At 39.4% G+C, this 20200-nt stretch overlaps 1 protein-coding gene across 1 annotated transcript in view; it reads right to left on the reverse strand.

Moving 5' to 3' along the window:
* Nucleotides 1-20200, reverse strand: part of MYO3B (myosin IIIB) — a 417036-nt gene that overhangs the window by 65524 nt on the left and 331312 nt on the right. The window contains exons 31-32 of the mRNA XM_036023317.1: nucleotides 19807-19867; nucleotides 18763-18865 (exon numbers count right to left, since the gene is read on the reverse strand). Of these exons, the coding sequence (XP_035879210.1) occupies nucleotides 18763-18865; nucleotides 19807-19867 (164 nt within the window). The remainder of the gene's footprint in view (nucleotides 1-18762; nucleotides 18866-19806; nucleotides 19868-20200) is intronic.

Consider the following 20200-nt stretch of genomic DNA (forward strand, 5'->3'; position numbering starts at 1 on the left):
TCTTCACTGTCATCACCTAAAATCCATAGGCAGGGGAGAAAATTTACTTTTTAGTTGAGAAACTTAAAGAAATTCACAGAGCTTTTATTGCAACTCTTTTTAAAAAATGTTTTAAAATTTATTTTTAGGGAGAAGGGAAGGGAGGGAGAGAGGGAGAGAAACAGGAATGAGAGAGAAAAACGTCCATCGGCTACCACTTGTATGCTCCCTGACCAGGGACCAAACCTGAAACTTAGGCATGTGCACCTACTGGGAATCAAACCCTCAACCTTTAACTTTGTGCGACAACGCCCAATCTAGCCACACCAGTCAAGGCTTTTATCGAAATGCTTATTGAACTCATTAACACTCATCTAGTTATGAGTGTTAGTTTTGGTATTAGAATGACAGTTTCAATAGAAGATATTATTACAATAATAATTACAAACTAATAATAATAATCAAGTTTATAACTAAAGTCACTCTGTCTTCTTCCTCTATTGCACGATTTTATGTTTGCTCTTAGGAAACAGTCTCTGGAAAGATAAGAAGACATCCCCTTCATGTCAATAAATGCAATAAAGACAGTTCATATTGTTTTAACTGAAAGTTGCTTGCAAAAATTCTATAACCTGTTCCCTATATGCCAATAAGCTAAGCATCTCATTTAAAAATATGACAATATTAAAGGTTAGATGGTTGACAAACACCCGTGTTAATGTTCTAAGGATCTGAGCCTGTGACTCAGGCACGGAATGCTGCAGCTCTTCATCAGGGCGACTGCCCCGTTCTCAAACCTGGACTCAATCATGCAGATATGAGGAACTCATACACTCTACTAATCTTATTGCCTTCCAGAAGGCACCAATAAGATAGCAGGACACTAATCAGAAACATTTGAACTTCAAAATTACACAGAGAATATTTTCTTACTGAGAGGGGGAACCTCATAAAAAATACCAAACTCATTAACACTTGGTGTATAATTTTTAAAAACCGAGTGCTCTTTTGCCAGTATGATCTGATAACTCCATACATTTTAATATTTAATACTTTAGTGCAGATAAGTGTAATAAATCAGTAAAAAATGTGTTTGGGGAAATTAGAATTTTCTCATTGACCACTCATAACTCCCTTCATAAGATGAATAATATTATTTAGTTGCTAGGGTAAGTAGAACTTAGAAAAATTCAAATGACAGAATTCTAGCCATAATGTATATTCCAAATATAAGCTTTATTTTACTATTATTGCCTACATAACTTATGTGGTAAAAATTCTCAGGCCTTAAAATCAATATAATAATCATTCTATACCCATATTTTTTAAAAATAATTTTTTCTTTTTAGATTTTATTTATCTATTTCTGGAGGGAAAAGGAGAGAGAAAGAGGGTAAGAAACATTGATGTGAGAGAGAAACATCAATCAGTTGCCTCTTACATGCCCCCTGACTGGGGACTGAACCCTGGTCAGTCATGTGCCCTGACCAGGAATCGAACCAGTGACAGTTCACTTTATGGACAACGCTCGACCAGCTGAGCCACACCAGTCAGGGCAAAACTCATTTTTTCTTAGCCACCATGTTATGTACCTAAACTGCATTTTCTATCCAAAGAGTCCTTCTAACTGAGCAACATTACTTTACCCTTTTCTTTGTAACATATAGTTCAGGGTAAGTCTCTTAACCCCCTATTTTATATGCCTTTTAACATTAAGTAATTTAAACACATCCTATCGGGAATTGTTGAGAAAATAACAATGAAACTTTCAGAAGTTTCCAATTCATCATGTTTTCATCATTAAATCCAAGTGTATTTTAATGTGTTATATAACCTGCTGATAGGAAGACCAATATTTCAAGTTGTCTTCACTGATTACTGTAGCCAAATTCTTTTGCAACAAAGGTTTGGGGATTTTTCAGGTGTGTTAGGGGAAATGTGTTTGAGCAGAGGAGGAGAAAAGACTTTAAAGCAAGCTACACTCCCCCTTTCATCAGGGCCTGAGACCATCTCTCCAGACCATGCAAATTTATCTAAAACAATTACACTTATCAATTAGATGACCCAGTTTAGTTTTCTCTCATCCAAAGCATTGCATAGAGCTAAATAAACCACGGAGCAACCTGATTCAGTCTACCTTGCCCCCTGCAGACTTTTCCAAGCCTCACTACTAATCTCTCTCTCCAGTCTTGCTTGGAGACTGCGTCCATTTTCATAATGGATTTGATTGTACAAAAAAAAAAAAAAGATAAACAGAAAGTCTCCCACTGTTCTAGGCAGATGGCTGTGCTCCATTTCCTAAGCTCTAGTCCCATGGCGACAACTGTGTTCTAGAAATATTTACAATATGTGACTAAAATGTAAGATGCAAGATGCTTTTTGAAACAAAACTAATTTCCTCCAAAGAGACTACCCATCTGAATTAATTTATCATTTGATAAGCACTTATTAAGCACCTACTGTGTGCTAGGTACCATGTCAAGCACATCCCTGTTTCTTGTTATCTATCATCATTCTCAGAGTGACCAAGAATGAACACCTCTGAGTTCTTGTTATACTTCACTACAACTGGTCTCAGAATCATATGCATAATCGTGCTCTCATCCAATTATGCACAGAGGATACATTTATGAAGCAGATATTGCTGGTCCAGGCGATATATTTACTGACTGCCCTCCAAAGAAGTTGTGGCCCTGCCACAAACAATATTATGAATGCTCTTGTTTACTCATAATTCTGACAGCCCAAGTATTATGGTGAGAGGCAGCAATGGAATAGAGGCTGTAAGACCTCCAATTAGCAATAGGATGGGGCTCTAACCATTTCAGTTAGATATTAAAGGAAAAGAGGACCTAGAGGATCAGAATACTTAGGTGAAACTGAAGCAAAACTTAGATTATTATGAAAATAAACCATTTCTCCCATACTATCTTAAATGCTTTGTAAATGTAATTTTTAATAGTTCTCTATTATTCCATAATATAGCTGTATCAAATTTATTTAATTGTTCTCTTAAGTTTTCCCAGACATTTAAAAAAGGCAGATTATGAGTTAATTATTGGAATAAAGGATCTGAAAAAAATTTAAAAGGCCCTCAAAATACATTGTACAATAATTTTGTAAAACAATTATAGCCATTATAGTCACACCAGCATGCTACCAAAGTATGTTTTTCTTATTTCTCCTATTTCTAGACTCTACCACAAATAGCTTGATTTTGTTTACACAAACTATTTCCACAAGACACACTTGAGTATTTGCTTTGGAATCTTATAATCATCTCTTGGTGACCTTTCTTTCCCCTGCAGGTCTTGATGCTCCATGAGGAAGGACATGAGGCTGAATCTGGTTGTTCAGATGGAATATTTGATTTGTGTGACTTGAAAATCCCTAAGATCAGAAACCAGCATGAAGCAATGCCATGGGCATAAGTGCCTCAGATGATTAAACTTTATCTGTGTACATACTACTAGTTGTCTACTTACATTCATTCTTTCTAACAGAACCTTTATATCATAGAGGGCACAATGCAATCAACTCAAAAATATTTCTCATCATCTGCAGATAAAGGAGGACCATGAAATGGAAACAGAATGTATTGCATAGGGCTTCCATGAAAATCCTTTTTGCCCTTTTGAAAGGAATGGAGACATGATGGTTGGAGCTTCAGCAGCTATTTTGGGACCAGGAAAAAAAAAGCCAAGAGAAGTGCAGAGACTTGATCTTGCCTAACATTTTTGATCTTGTAAACCAATGCCAGAGGTATGTAAACTGCATACCTCCTGAACTTCCAGTGACATGAAGAACATAAACATTTATCTCTTGAAGTCACTGTTTTTCAGTATCTGTTTATTGAAGCAGAGAACAATTACTAACTGATGCATTATTCTAGAGAAGTATTTTTCATCTTTGTGGGAGAGGGTGTGAACTTTACACAAGGAGTTGACATTATATTGGGTCCCTTTAAATAGTATAGTGCTCCTTCCCTCCAGATCCATTCTCTATCCATTTGCACTCTGTTCTGTGCCCCAGAAGCTGACCTGTATGGCCTACTCTGGCTTCCCAATGGTTTGGCCAATAGAGAGCCCTAGCAGGGAATCAGAGGAAAGGAACAAGTGAGGAAGGGCTGTATCTTTCATAGACTGTGTCCTTGACTGAAGGTCAAGGTCAACTCTTTTCTCAAGACTCCTATACCCACATGACTTACTCCATCTGTGTTCCAAATGCCACTCTCTTTCCTTGTCCTTTTAGGTGTATGTGGTTACAGCTCCCCTCCCACCAGCTCCTGGGCTACTACACTATCCTTTACGATTTCAGTATATCCTTCCCACACTCGTTAAAAAGAATCCCTTTATTAAACAATGGCTAATTTATCCTAATTTGAGTGTGCAATCTATTTCTTGCTGAAATTCTGCCTGATACATTCCTTGTTTTATATATATTTTCTAGAATTTGAGGAAAGCCTGTAGGTCCATACCTGCAGGCCTCCTATATAGTTTCTATATTGAGATAAGGATTTAATTTTAATAAAACAGGAAGAAAAATACTTTTAGGGGCTGAGCAGACTCAAATGAAGTATGTAAAATGTTAAAAATGGGGAGGACAATCAATTTTTTTCCTCAGCTAAGGACATGCTTATTGATTTTTAGAGATAGGGGAAGAGAGGGAGAGAAATATTGATGTGAGAGAGAAACATTGATTCATTGCCTCTTGTATGCCCCCCAATTGGGGACTGAACCTGCAACCTAGGCATGTGCTCTGACCAGGAATTGAACCCGTAACCTTTCAGTTTATGGGATGATGTTCCGACCAACTGAGCCACACTGGCCAGGGCAAAAATTAATTTAAAAAATAAGTTATAAATGCAGAGATTGCAATCGTTTTACTGCAGGTGGGAAAGGGGACAAATCCCTGTCAACAAACAAAGGGGAAGAGACAATCGGATGTACTTTTTTCCCAGTACCTTCCCAAAGTGTTAAATAGATGCTGCTACATGTAGTGGGAGTTCCATTAATGAGTTGAATAAGAGGATGCAGCCTAGAGTGAAGAATGAGCAGCCCCCAAGAGATGCAAAGGGCCCTGCTCCCCAGACGGCAACCCAAATCGAAAATTAGCAAACAGAATGCAAGTGTGATGCTGTGAGCTGATCTACTCTGGACACAGGAAAATACAGTAGTGACGGATAAACTGAGTGAACACTTTGTAATTTGATCCTTGGAGACTTGAAGTGGATCCTTAGTTCCCCCACCCATACCCCAAACATTCAGACCATGTGTAATGAGTTAGCATGTGAACTGTCCTTTGGAGGGAAATCAGTTAAGAACAGAAACAAGTCTAGAGCTCTTTGTACTTATCTGATTTCTGCACAAATGCATAGTTTGACATTTAAAGTTGGTGTGTGCCCATTGGGAGAGCCCAGGCATTGTGTCCCAGCACAAAAACCTCTCCTTTGAAATTAGGATAGTGTGTAAACTCATCCCTTAAGAGCTTTGTAGATCTCTTGCATTTGTTTCTTGGGCCTGTTTGAATTTGTTCTTTTAAATAGGCTACTTAGAAAAAAATACCTGGCACCAGTTTAATGAAAAGGGATATCATTAATTTCTTCCCTTAAAAAGGAAGGGTCCCTTTGGGAACACTGAGTCTTCATGTATATTAGGTCAGACTAACCCAGCCTAATGTCTGGGTAGACTGGCTGTTCTAATTGCTCATTGCTAAGCAGCCAAACACACCCTTTTGGATAGTTGAGAAAGAAAATGAGGATCTTAGTTGGTGGGAGCTCTAAAAATCCCTTATACCATTTAGGTGGATTAATGAAACATAACTACCTCCCATTACATAAATTGTCAGACACAGAAAATATCAACAAATTTGTCCCACTTTTCTTAAATGCAACAGAGGTTCAAGGTGATACATTCTTGAGACTTGTGGTGACATTCAGAAAACAAACAAGTGCAGTTTACAAAACTCTGAGCACACTCCAGAAGTCTTGACAATTTGAACAGAAAGAAGGAAGGAGTTGTTAACTTGAGAATTAGGCACTTTCGGAAATGATTCACGATTGAGGAGTGGGAAATCATAGCAGCAGCAGCTAACCGTTTATTAGGTGCTTACTATGTGCCAGGCTCTATTATCATGCATTGAGTCAATATCCTGAGTCTTATTTTTTAAGGACAAGACCTGATCCAGAGTTCCTTGGAGCTGCCAGATTATCACATACACATATAAACACACACACACACACACACACACACAGTCTTAAAAACATAGGAATGCAAATCATAGAACAGGGAAGTTCCATGTAATAAAAGGGTTAAATACCAACAAAGCACTGGAAAGAAGGCAAAATATGGGAATGAAGGATTTGGGGGCGGTGGCAGGCAGAGGTCAGGAAAGTTTGGGTATAGTACAGAGCACGGTGACTTGTAAGGAATCAGGAAGTCCCTGTGAACTGTTCTTAGTTGGGAGAAAAACTGCAAATGCATTTAATATCAATTGTTATCTTGAGCTTCTCCCTCCAGACATTACCCCAACCTCGTATTCACAGTTTTATAAGAAATACATCTGTTCCTTTTTAAAAATTACAAGCAATTTTAATCTAAATCCAACAGCAGTCCAAGTTAACAAAAACATACCTAATGCCAATGATCCCCTAGGTATGGTTTTATGTCCCTTTTCTTGCCTTCTTGCCTTGGAGCCTAATCAGAATAGAAACCCTAAACTCTGACCAATGAACAAATAATAAAATAACTTGGGCATAATAAAACAGATTTCAGAGTCTACAGCTGCACACAGAGCTACCTGCTCAACCCCTTGAGGTTCCTATTTTTCCCTGTTCCTCTGTAGAACAAAGAGGAAAATACAGGTAAGAGGCTAAAATGGCCAAAGAACCATCAAAAATAGTCTAGGTCCTGAGAGCTGGTTGAGAGGCATCGCTTCCTTGGTTTCTCTCTGGAATGCCGCTCTGGGTTGAATTCTGGCTCTGGATTGACCAACTGGGCCTCAGTTTTCTCATCTGTAAAATGAGAAGGTTGAGCAAAAGGATCTCAGCCAGAAGCCTAGTGACAAAAGAATGAAGCCATAAAATGGGCTATTGTGGAGCAATGAAAATAAACACATTATTAACGTTAAAAATACAATATTAAGATGAAAAGAAGAAGAAAATGCTAAAAGCCAAAGAATACATGCTGTGTGATCCCACTTATATGAAGCTGAAAAATGGGCAAAATGAAACTCTGATATGCAGGTGCACGTGGAGGAGATTACCTCCAGGGAGTAGGAAGAGAGTCATAATCAGGAAAAGAACACGCAGAAGGCTTCTGGGGTCCTGGCAGCTTCTGTTTGTGATCTCAGTTGTAGTTACAATTCAACACACTACCCATCTCTGTTTAAGCTTCTTTTTCCCCTGCAGGCATGTTATATTCCAGAATTTTTAAAAAGTGTAAAAAACAAAACTAGCACAATATCTCATCTTTCCACTGCGAGCTCTTCCTGGTGTGGAAAGGGAACAGAGAGAGGGCTGGGAATATCTTTCTCTACCTCTGCCTGGCCAATTCCCAACCCCACTTCAGTTCTCAGCTTTGGGGTGAGCCTATCTAATCCTCCTTTGCTCCCATGAGACCACAAATGTGTCCCTGTCATAGCAAAGCTCCAGTGCCAACTCTGAATAACAATCTGGTCAAAGGAGATTTGATTTCAGATTTATTTGTCCATTTCTCCCTTGAAATGTAACCTGCATAAGGGCAAGTCTGGACCTGGCTCCCTTCAATGTCACCAGGACATAACGTAGGGCCTGCCACTTAGCAGCTGCTTGGTAAACATCAGCTGAATGGATGGGAATAAAGGTGCGTTTCACACTCTCCCAGACCTCTTTGAATTTAAACCAATAATTTCTCTCTTGTTTAACACTGCTTTTCTGTAAGTAGACAACCACAGAGTTTTCCTGGTCATTCTAGGTGTTCTAGTTATTTAAGGCATATAGTACCATATTTTGCCATGTATAATATGCACCTTTTTGCACAAATTTTTGAGAGAAAAATAGGGGTGCGCATTATATATGGGTAATACTAATTCTGTATCTATATAAATGTTTTTAATTCTTTTATTTATACTTATGCATTAAAAGTGTAACTCCAGAAAGCAATGATGATATGCATATGCAAAATAATAGCCTGGAATATGATAATCAGATTTGTTTCTAAATATAAATAAATACAAATTTTAATTAAAAAATTAAAATGAAAGATTTTTTTTTCCTCAAAGTTTGGGCCGAAAACTTGGGTGTGCTTTATACATGGCAAAATATGGTGAATGGCCAAGAAATAACAGTCAAATAAAAACAAAAACTGAGAGGAAAGTTTTAACCCATGGCCATGGTTCTACACATAGTCACATAAGCAAGTTTTTGCCTCCCTTATTTAATTTGGGACTATGTCTATCTCACCTCCCTATAACACTTAAAATTGATTACATTTAATTTAGGGAACACACTCACATCATGGTTTTTCTGTGTTCAACTACCGAGCAACCAATTACCTGGTTCCCCTTGGCCCCCTCTTACAATACTTCTTAGATATGGAGTGGGTGCGGAGATAAGACGGGTGTTAGGCTTATTTTAAAACACTTTCCTCCCTAGTTACATAGAAAGAAATCCATTACTGCTGTACAAAAGAGACACTGTTAAGAGAATTAAAAGACTAGGCTAGACTAGGAGAAATATTCGCAAAACACATATCTGACAGAGGACTGGTATCTAAAATATTCCAAGAATTCTTAAACCTCTAAAATAAAAAAAATTAACACAATTTTTAAACGGGCAAAAGATCTAAAAAGACACTTCAGCAAAGAAGATGTAGAGATGGCACTAAGCATAAGAAAAGATGCTCCACATTATACACCTTCAGGGAAATGCAAATTAAAGCAACAATGAGATAACCCCACACACCTGTTAAAATGGCAAAAATCCAAACCAACCACAGCACCAAATGCTGGTGAGAATGAGGAACTCGCATACTTTGCTGGTGGGACTGCAAAATGGTTTAGGAACTCGAAAGGACAGTTGGCCATTTCTTATAAAACTAAACATAGTGTTACAATAAATCTAGAAATTACACTCTTTGGTATTGACTCAAAGGAGCTGAAAACTTATATCTGCCCAAAAACCTGCACAAAATGCTTATAGAAGCTTTATTCATAATTGCCAAAATTTGGAAGCAACCCAGGTATCCTTCAATAGGTGAATGGATAAACAAATGTGGTAGAGCCACATAATAGATTGTTTTCAGCAATAAAAATAAACTACCAAGTCATGCAAAGACGTGGAAGAACCTGAAATGCATATTGCTGACTGAAAGACGCCAATCTCAAAGAGCTATACTGTGCAATTCCAACTATATGACGTTCTGGAGGAGGCGAAACTATGAAGACGGTAAAAAGGCCACAAACAAACAAACAAAGCCGCGGTTGCCAGGAGCTTGGGGGCAGGGAGGGAAAGAGAGAGAGGTGACTGTGTGGAGCACAGGGCTTTTCAGGCAAAAGGAACTTCTGTTTGATATGGCAAAGGTGGATACATGTCACTGTATTGTATATTTGTCAAAACTCACAGGCTATAATGACATAAACCCTAACGTGAAGAATGGCCTTTAATTAACAATAATATATCAATATTATAACAAATAAGCTACATTAACACAAGATATTAATAATATGGAAAACCAGGGGGGTGAGGGGAAGAGATAGGGGAGTACATGAAAACTCTATTTTCTGCTCAAATTTCCTGAAAACCCCAAACTACTAAAAAAAATAAAAAGTTAATCCAGTAACTAAAAAAATTATTACTCCCAATCTTGGAAAACAAACAAAGATCAAAAGAACAATCACTCTATTCCTACCATCATACAGCTGTATGTTTCATTTTAAAGTTGAAAAGAATCCTTTAAAATGAAACAAACTAAGCAGCTAAGGTTAACAAGGTAGTCTGTAAAGTGTGTGTTATTTAAAATACATCAAGTAAGAGAAGAATTTAAAAATAAAATTACTCCTGGCACGTTTCACAGTCATGCCATCCACATTCAGTTCTGGAAGCCAAGTACCCTAACTTGACTCCCATCCCACACCTTGCCCTGTTGATGTCCTGGGTCAAGGCCAGAATCTAACTCGGCATCGCAGAGTACATCCTGACCTAATGCACTTGGGAAAGCACAAGAAAAGGTCCTGCTGAACTTTCCTCAAATGTTTGTGGTAACAATCTAAGCAGAATAATGTCCAAAACCTCTCCAACTTTGTAATGTGCGTTAATAAATTGCAGAAATGAGAACAGGCGGTCACAGGCTTTCCCTGAGGTATGTGGCCTCAGGAATGACGGCTGACAAGTGACCTCCATGGCTCCTAATGACCAGCTCTCACAGCTGCCACTTTCCTCTCGGGCCTCATCTCCTCCCGCAGGGCCAGAACCTCACTGCCTCAGGGGGCTGAGGAGCAGGCGCTGTGTGAGCCTTCGTGAACAGCCTCCCTTCTTCTTATCATCCCAATCCTCAAATCTCAGGGAAAATGGGGCAACAAATGAAACTTTTCCTCCCGGTAGGGATCCTCCAAAGTGCCTTTAGAAAGCCACACTGTGGGACAGAGGCCTCAGTTGGGGTAAACTGCTGTCAGTGCAACTGATGCCCCAAGTATTCTATTCACCTTCTCCAAAATTACAAAATAAAACAAAACAAAACCAAACAACCCAAACCCCAGATGCAGTAAAGTTAGGAAAGTCTTTTAAGCAAAATAGGAAAGGTGTATGATTAATATAAACAAGGCTAATGAAAAATTAGATTTGGGATTGGAAAAACGATAATCTCCCCTCTTTCTCCTTCCATCCCTCTGTCCTCATGTCCATAGGGCTCATAAGCGTGCTCCTTATTTGGTCACCTTGTCTAAATTCTTTTGCAAAAAGCCAAGACACAAACATTATGGTAATGACTTAACGTGTTAGAGGTATGTGCAAATATGCAGATCTGGTGGGATTTTCAGATCTTGTGGAAGGCTGGTAGAGTAGTATAGTTTATAAAATAGAAATATCTTTTAAAGGCAATAATACCTAATAATTTTAGAAATTGAGACCCTTTATAAACATCTGCAACATTCCTCTCTCCTTCCTCTAGAGCAAAGTTACAAGTACCTACAAGTAAATTAATTCTTGACAACTTCCTGATAATTTAATGAGAGCACTTGAGCTAAATATGGACACTTAGTGTGTTGTTACCAAATCTGCTTTGGAAAACAATAGCTGCAAAGACCAAGAGAGTTGACATGCGTTAGTCTATTAAATATCTTATTTCACTCCCTTGCCTATGGTTAACATATAGTTGGTGCTCAATAAGTGTCTGTTGAATGAATAGAAAGCCATATATGCAAGGTTTACTTTTTCTGATTAAATGTAGCATCGAGGTAGAGGATGTCTAGATCAGTGGTTCTCAAGGGTAGTCCCCAGATTGGCCACATGGCATCACCTGGGAACTTGATGAAAATGCAAATCCCTTCTTCTCTCCACCCCGCACAAGCTACAGAACGGGCCCAGCTATCTGTGTTTTAGTAAGCCCTCAGGTGACTCTGAAGTTTGAGAACCCTCTGAAGTTTGAGAACCACCAGATCTAAAGATACCTTGATAAGGAGGTGTTTTTCCGCCTCCCCATGCTAAAGGAAAGAATTCTATGCCTGTAATTATGATCTCACTGAGAAAAGTCTACCAATTCTGTCATTGGTTTATAGTGAATTCCATGGCATCTAGGCAAGAAGAAAAGATGTCTCGGTCCAATGGGAGCTGAAACAAGGGGGGTCTGAAGTACCAGAGACTATCCAAGTGTGAGGCCACAATAGCAGCTTGGAAGCCCTGGGTGTGGCCTTCCCTAATGGCCCTGAGCACAAGACAGGGAGGCCCAGTATCCATCCCTCCATGTGGGGCTTGGTTTCCATGTGCTGTCCCTACAGGAAAAATGTTGCCCTTGAGGCTCCCATGTAGGAACATGTTCTCCCTGTCGAATGAGTGACACCCGAGTACATCGTGATCACAGTGGCTGCTGTCTGCCCAGCTGCTGCTACCTTCTCTGCACACAGGCAGGCAGTATGAGGCAATTCTGTAGCACTATCCAGGGCTTAGTCTAGCCTGATGGGGTGATCTAATTTTTTAAAAATAGTTCCTCCTGATATGAGTTCAACCTATACCAGTGTTATAATAAGGTGACCAAGGCGTCCCAGTTTGCCCAAGAATCTCCTGGAGTTAGCAACGACAATGCTACATCTTGTAAAACTCTGTAGACACGGGAAGACTGAGATGTTTCGTGACTCTGAGAATGAAGAGTTCCAGGGATAAAACACAGCCCACGTTTGCTTTGTAGCAAGCAATAAGAAAGGTAAAGGAAAACAACGAAGTACGTGGCGTAAGAGAAGCAGCTGAGTGAAAGTGTGTGTAGTCTGTTCCGCAGCTGTGGGGTGGGCAGCCCCTGAAAGATGTCACACTAGGTGCTCTTCGGGAGCTCTACCATAGACCCACACTGTGCGCGACAAACTGGGATCCCCTCAGGAGGCTGGTACAACACTGTTTGCTCCTCAGCTCCCGAAAGATGTACCATGCTCCATCTTTAAGATAGAATACAAAGTTATTCTCAGCAAGCGCAATGATTTTCTATACCTGCAAAAAGAAATAGGAATACTTCTTGAGGACAGAACTACCTCACTTGGGTGAGGTATCACAGGAAAGCCAGGGCTGGTAATGGCAGTTTTCGCACAAACAGGTCACAACGCTACACTAAACCCTGTGGACTTTACACTAAGAAAATAGAGGTAAAGCACTTAGCATGTGTAGAAAGTGGGCACCTAATACCTTTGTGACAGTTTCCTTCCCTTGGCTCCTAGGGATTCATTCCCTCAGCCTACTCAGGTCTACTTTTTTTAACTGCAGAAAAATGTCTAAAACCTGTATTTTAGACCACCACAAAGAAGAAAAAGAGAGAAGGGGAAGGAGAGTATGTTACTAAAAGTGAGCACATTAATAATAGCAAGAAACATTCGCTTTGTGTTAGGAAAGAAGAAAGTTAAAATAATCAGGCACATTAACTAAAAATCATAATGGTCGAGGGTCATTTACTTCAAGGGTAGGTGGTCCCTTTTCACAGTTGCATCCAAGGATCTCTCTGCATGATAGCCCAGTGTGATAAATATTGTTAGTGATCATGTCCTGATACATCAAGGAGAAGAACTGTGTTTGGTAGACTTAGTATGAAAGGGAGTTGTGGGTTTTAGAGAGTTCCAGCTGCCCAGAGAATGCAACTTGCACATAATATTTCATTCATTGATGATATCTATAGTTTATACTCAACCCAGTAGCTGGAGTAATCATTTTAAAACATAATTCAGGTTATGGCATTCCTCTGCCGAACATGCTCAGTGGCTCCCATTATACTGCATTTATCCTCACAACTCAAAATGCAGACCTCAGGTCAACAAGGTTGCACCACTGGAAGCTCATTAGTGTTGTGGAGTCTCAGGGGCCACCCAGACCTGCTGAAACAGGACATTAAGAAATACTGACCTGCATCATCTGGCTCCTCACCTCCTACCATTTTCTTCCTCGCTTTTTCAGCTCCAGTCACATGGTCTTGCTTTCTGCTCCGCGTGTATTCCACGCACGCTGCCCGTTCAGAGCCTTTGCCAGGGCTGTTCCCTCTGCCTATAACGCTTTTTTCCTAGACATGTACAGGACTGACTAGCTCACCACCTTCAAGTTTTCTCAGTGAAGCCCACCCTGACCACCCCATTTAAAAGTAAACCACCCCCAACTCCATCTCCCCCACTTTGGCCACTCTTAGTCTTCCTCGCTGTAGTTTCTCCCCATAACAGTTCACTTTTCTAACATCCCATATAACCAACTTATATACATTATGCTTATTGTTGATTGTTTTTTCCCTCTGCTAGAACACAGCCCTGTGAGGACTGGAATGTTTGACTGCTGTCCCTGGCATATGACACGTGCCCAGAACAGTGCGAGTGACACATGGTCTGTGCACCAACTCCTGTCACTAATCCCAATGAGATGAGCAAAGAAGTTCAGAACGACTTAGTTTACAGTAAGAAATTCAGAAAAATTATTTTTAAGGTTTATTTTATTCTCATTTGAGAGAGGGGGGAGGGAGAGAGAGGGGAGGGAGAGAGAGAGAGAGAAACACCAATCGTCCGCTCCCAGCACGGAGCCCAACGAACCCGTGACCTGAGCATGTGCCCCCGCCTGGAGCCGAGCCAGCAGCCCTTCAGGTACAGGACGGTGCTTCGGCAACTGAGCCATGCCGGCCAGGGCAGAAATGTAGAAAAGTTTTGATCAATTTTATATTGATGCAACACTTAAAAAGTGTGATTATCTAGTAATTCATTTTTATTGTATTTTACAAAAGTATCTGGCTGCATGGATTGAAAATGAAAACAGCAAATTTCAAATTGGCCTTTCAAAATAGTTTGAGAAGTACTGACCCAGAACAGTTCTTGGCACTTAGTACATGTTAATATTTGTTTCTTGAATAAACAGAGGAACAAATGACTAAATAATTTTAAAAAATATTTTTAAATTTATTTTTAGAGACAGTAAGGGAGGGAGAAAGAGAGAGAGAGAGAAACATCAATGTGTGGTTGCTCCTCATGTGGCCCCCACTGTAGACCTGGCCTGCAACCCAGGCATGTGCCCTGACTGGGAATCGAACCTGAGATGCTTTGGTTTGAAGCCCGCACTCAATCCACTGAGCTACGCCAGCCAGGGCTAAGAATAATTTTTTACATAGTAAAATCAGATTCGATCTGTGTATATGCCTGTCACTCTAGTTAAATAATTTCATTGCTTGGATTAGTAGCAAAGTGATTTGTATTATGCACTTCCTGGGTATACTGTGCTTTTCTCTCCTATGTGAAGAATGAATCAGGCTTAAATGGACCAATTAAGGACACTTCTGAGACTCTCTGACTAAGGGGCTGACGACAGCCTTTACCCAAGCCACACATTTAAACACTTCTTTGAGTGCTTGCTCTGGGCAGAGCTGGCCTGACTGACTAACTTCAGATTTATTCCCTGCCTCCTCCAATCCCACACCCCAGCAGACTGAGTAGATGCATGAAACCACTATAATACAAGACAGGATATGCTGAGCACTGTAAGAAATGTCAAGGGGCACAGAGGAGGGAGCCATTGTGGACTCTGAAGAATGGAGAGGACTTGGAGAGTGAGTGGGGAAGAAGGGCAGATCAGGCAGAGAGAGCAGCATGAGCAAAGTCACAAAGGAGAGAAAGAACACAACAGGCATCCTTGAAGAGCAGAGAATAGTTTGGATGTTCTGAAGCACAGAATGAAGGACAGGGATCAGTAGAAGACAGAGCTAGAAAGGAAGATAAGGACTAGGGACTTGAACATCATACTAAGGAGCTTAGAATTCTTAACACCAAAAAAAAAAATCTGATTTAAAAAATGGGCTGAGGAACTGAATAGATATTTCTCCAAAGAGGACAAACAAATGGCCAACAGACATGTGAAAAGTGACTAATCATCAGAGAAATGAAAATTAAAACCACAATGAGATACCACCTCATATCTGTCAGAATGGCTATCATCAACAAACAAATGTTGGCAAGGATGTGGAGAGAAGGGAACCCTTGTGCACTGTTAGTGGGATTGCAAGTTGGTGCAGCCACTATGAAAAATTGTATGGAGGTTTCTCAAAAAATTAAAAATAAAACTACCATATGACCAAACAATTTCACTTCTGCATATTTATCTGAATAAATCCAAAATGCTAATTTGAAAAGACGTTTGCATCCCTCTTTCCATGCAGCATTATTCACAACAGTTAAGATATGGAAGCAACCTAGCTGTCCAATGACAGATGAATAGACAAAGAAGATGTAGGACATGCATGTGATGGAATACTACTTGGCTTTAAAAAGAAGACAATTTTACCCTTTGCAACAATATGAATGGACCTGGAGAACATTATGTTATGTGATATAAGCCAGTCAGAAAAAGACAAATACCATATGATTTCACTCATATGTGGAATCTAATGAACAAACTGAACTAACAAGGAAAATGGGTACAGACTCATATATGGAAAACAGGATGACAGCTAGTGGTGAGGGGGGCAGGGCTAGGGGGTAGAGGGACTTAGGAAAAAGACAAAGGACTCATGGACATTGACAATAGTGTGGTGATTGCTGGGGGGAGGGAGGTATAAGGGTATTAAATGGTAATGAAAAAATATAATGAAGATTAAATAAAAAAATTAAAAAATCTAAAAAGAGATCAGATTATTTTTTTAAAAAAAGAATGAAATCTTACCATTTGCCACAAAATGAATGGCGCTAGAAGGTATTATGCTAAGTGAAATAAGTCAGACAGAGAAAGACTAATTCCATATGATTTCACTTATATTGTTGAATCTAAAAAACAAAGCAAATGAACAAACAAAAAAAACAGAAACAAAGTCATAGATACAGAGAACTAACTGATGGTTGCCAGGTAAGAGGGGCCTGGGTGAAAAAGGTGGAGGGATTAGGAAGTACAAATTGCAGTTATAAAAGAGTCACAGGGAATATAGTCAGTAATATCGTAATGGCTATGTATGGTGTCAGGTGGGTACTGGACTTATCGGGGGTGTGCCTCATAAGTTATATAAATCTCTAACCACTATGCCATACACATGAAATGTGTATACTAATACTAATGTAATATTGAATGATAATGGTAATTAAAAATAAAAAAATAAAAAGAAGCTTAGAGTTAATGTTGGGGCTATGGGGAACCACTGAAGAGTAGGAAGAAAGGGGAAGAGATGATCAGAGCACGCTTTAGAAAAGTTCCTCTGGCGCATGTGCATGAGAGACACCAAACAAGGAAAAGGACGAAGGTGGGAAGACCACTAGAGTAAAAGAAGTAACAGTGACGGCGGCGAACGCAGTAGACAGCCATCTAGATTGGAAGAAAGGAACAATTATGACAAGAATGTGCATATGAGCCTGTTATGGAAAGTCAGATGGGAAACATTAGTAAATTTGAACTTTCTGGGCTACTTTCCTAAAGTTTGGGAAAAAATAATTGTAATCCAACCAGTCCCTTTAAAATTTAGTTCAAAATACAATATTTTAGTTCCCCTTGAACTATCCCACCAAAACTTAATGCCTTACAACAAGTATTTGATTTTTTACCTATTATTATTCATACTTATAGATTAATCTTATATTTACATGATATCAATAACATAAATTACCACATTGCAAACATTGTGCTATGCTCTTTACTTATACCAGTGCATTTATTCCTCAGTACACCCCCTCAGCTACAAACTGCTATTTTCTTTATTTCACATGTGTAGGTACTGAGGTAAGGAGTTGTTACATGACTTTATTAACATTCACAGGAGAGCAGAGATTTGAATTGAGGCAAGTCTGGCCCCAGAATCTATGCCTTTTGCTACTCAACCATACTTGAAATTTTCCTTTTCATGTGTCTTTTAAAGTTACATGTATTTCAAAGTAGAATGCCAAGGGAGAAAAAAGTCAAAATGGATCAAATAGAAAGCAAATTGCAAGATGACAGATTTAAACCAAAACATACCAATAATTACATTAAGTGCAAAAGGTCTAAATACCCCAATGAAAAGATAGAGATTATCTGTTTGAATAGATAAAAATGCCAACTAAATTCTTACATAATGGATTTTGCTCCATCACACTGTGTTTTCCCTAAATTTTCCTGTTTTTGCACTCTTCCTACCCCTACCTCCTCATGGCCTTATTCCTGATCACAACCTGGCTGTGGGGAAAATATTTCCTCTGACAAGTTTATCATTTTCTGCATATCCATTTGAAGGGTTCTGCTATAATACACTCATCTTCTCTCGTCTGTCTCCAGAAGTTGAACTTTCATATGGACTGGAGGTCCCAACATATTAATTATACGTTTCCCACTTCATATAGTACTACTTTGTCACTGGAGAAAAGGCAAAAAGAAATTTGGACAGACCTGAGAAACTACTGCATATTTCAGAAAAATAGATAATGTCGATAGCAAGTGTAAGGTTGGTATTTTAAGTAGAAAAGGCTTCCTCCTTTGGAGTGGTCTACATTGTCCTTAGTACCTTTTGGTTCATAAATATTTCTTATAATCATGCTTCTACTTTATCTTCTAGAAGTACTGATTTTAGCCACACTAAGTACTTCCAGAAGTACTAATTAGCCACACTGATTTTAGCCCTAAACTGATGTTTACCATAGTTCACAACAAAGAACTTAGGAAAAGGGGCCAGAAATTTCCCAAAAGAGTATAGCAAGATGTTTATATTATTGCTCAAAAAACAACAAAAAAAATGGCTATGCTGCCAAAAGGGCAGAACTACTCATTAAATCCGTATTCTTTACCAAGTCTAGATTTGACTCTGAAGGATCTGCCCCACTGAAAGCTGGTCAGCTGTTCACTCTTCCTTTAACAAAATGAAGTTTTAAGCAGTTTCTTAATCTGAGGTTCTTACAAGTAAAGGTAAAAGTATGGCACCTGATATTCATTTTCTTCCCTCAGAAAAGTGAACTTAACTGGCATGGATAGGCACCAGACTGCTTCCAGCCTGTATGGCTTCCCAAACCTGAAATTTGTGTTAACACTACGTTGTATTACTATCTCAGTCCCGCCTTGTAGACAGTCATGCCCAAGTAACTTGTTAAAAAGTACACAACCATGCAAATGATAGGAGCAGCATGCAATCAAAATGTTCTTACCAGGTTTTGCAGGGGCTCCCCTTGAGGGACCCGGTCCCGGGTGACCTGGAGCAGCAGCATGGCACAATCCAGAAGACAGCAAATCAGTCCCAGAGACTGCGTGCTTCAGGAAGACCCAGTGAGAGAAACATTATTTTTATCTGCTGATGAAACCACCTCAAGGGCATGGCTTCCATTTAACTAAGGGACCTCTAACCCTGATCATATGGAGAAGCAGCTAAGTATACTGGGGTCATGTTGTATTAAAATTAAATGTCTTGCATTAAAGTTGAGGGGAGGAGGTCCTCTCCTTGGGGGCAATTAGTAAACAAAATCTTGACACCTTTTACTTCATTCATTTGTTTCTTCCCCTGAACTTCACCTAGCCCCCTCTTAAGTTAATTAATTATAGTCCAGAATATAAAAACAGCTATGTGCTCATTTTCTCTTATATTTGATGTTTATCCCTAAGAAAGAAAAAAGAAAACCTATAGGAAGGTATTAATCTACTTAACATTTCTAAGTACGTCATCCAAAGGATTTTGTTTTTTTAATCTTACATATGCTCAGCAGAGTTACTGGCAAAAACTGTACATTTTCTTCATTTCATCCTTTCAACATCAAATAGTAGGCAGCAAAAATTGGATCAGACTTCAAAGCCTGCTGTGGGCTCCAAGTCACAGAGAGACGCCTCCATTTCACATATTGAATTCGAGCAGGATATCAAAGTGCTACCAAAGAACCTCGGGTCCTTGCTCAGAAAGAGGCTCTAACATCTGTAGAGAGTGGAGTGCACAGACAAATCACCTCAGGGAGCAGCTAGCATTTATTCTCAGCAGCAAATTTCCAGGCTTTTGATTCTCTCTTCGCTGTACCTCCCTGTCTCTCTGCTGAACCAAGTTCTTTAGCAAGCTGGGCTTTTGTCTTGAAGACTTCAAAATATCACTAACAGTTTTATGTTTGCATGGCTGGGCCAAGCAGCCACAGACAGCCTACACGCCCACAGACTTGGACGAGTCTGCGATAAAGATACACAGTTACTTCAGAATTAAGTAACCCAGCTACCTTATTTGGATATCCTGTGAAGACATCGTACCCTTTTGGAGAGCTCTGGGCTTGTGAATGCCTAAAAACAAAAATAAAAATAATCATAATTGTTAAAAGGCTTGAAAATGATCATTAAAAAACTTAAAGAGAGCTGTTTAATTGAGCTCCCACTGTTTCCCGGTCGAGCCCTTGGTTAAAAAAACATGGTGCTGCTCAGACATCCACAGTCAGCCTGAGCACCTCAGACCCGTGAAACTGCCCTTGTTAAAGTTGCGTGATTCATTCTTGGGCTTTTACAAACTTCACCAAGAAGCCAACCAAGTTGATGCTAAGGATGCACTACCCACCCAGCACATTAATCACTTTAGTTGTTAAATAATTCAAAATAGAATCTGTAGTCAGATACGTTTGG

Source organism: Phyllostomus discolor, chromosome 4 (assembly GCF_004126475.2).
Source record: "Phyllostomus discolor isolate MPI-MPIP mPhyDis1 chromosome 4, mPhyDis1.pri.v3, whole genome shotgun sequence".
NCBI classification, from domain to species: domain Eukaryota; kingdom Metazoa; phylum Chordata; class Mammalia; order Chiroptera; family Phyllostomidae; genus Phyllostomus; species Phyllostomus discolor.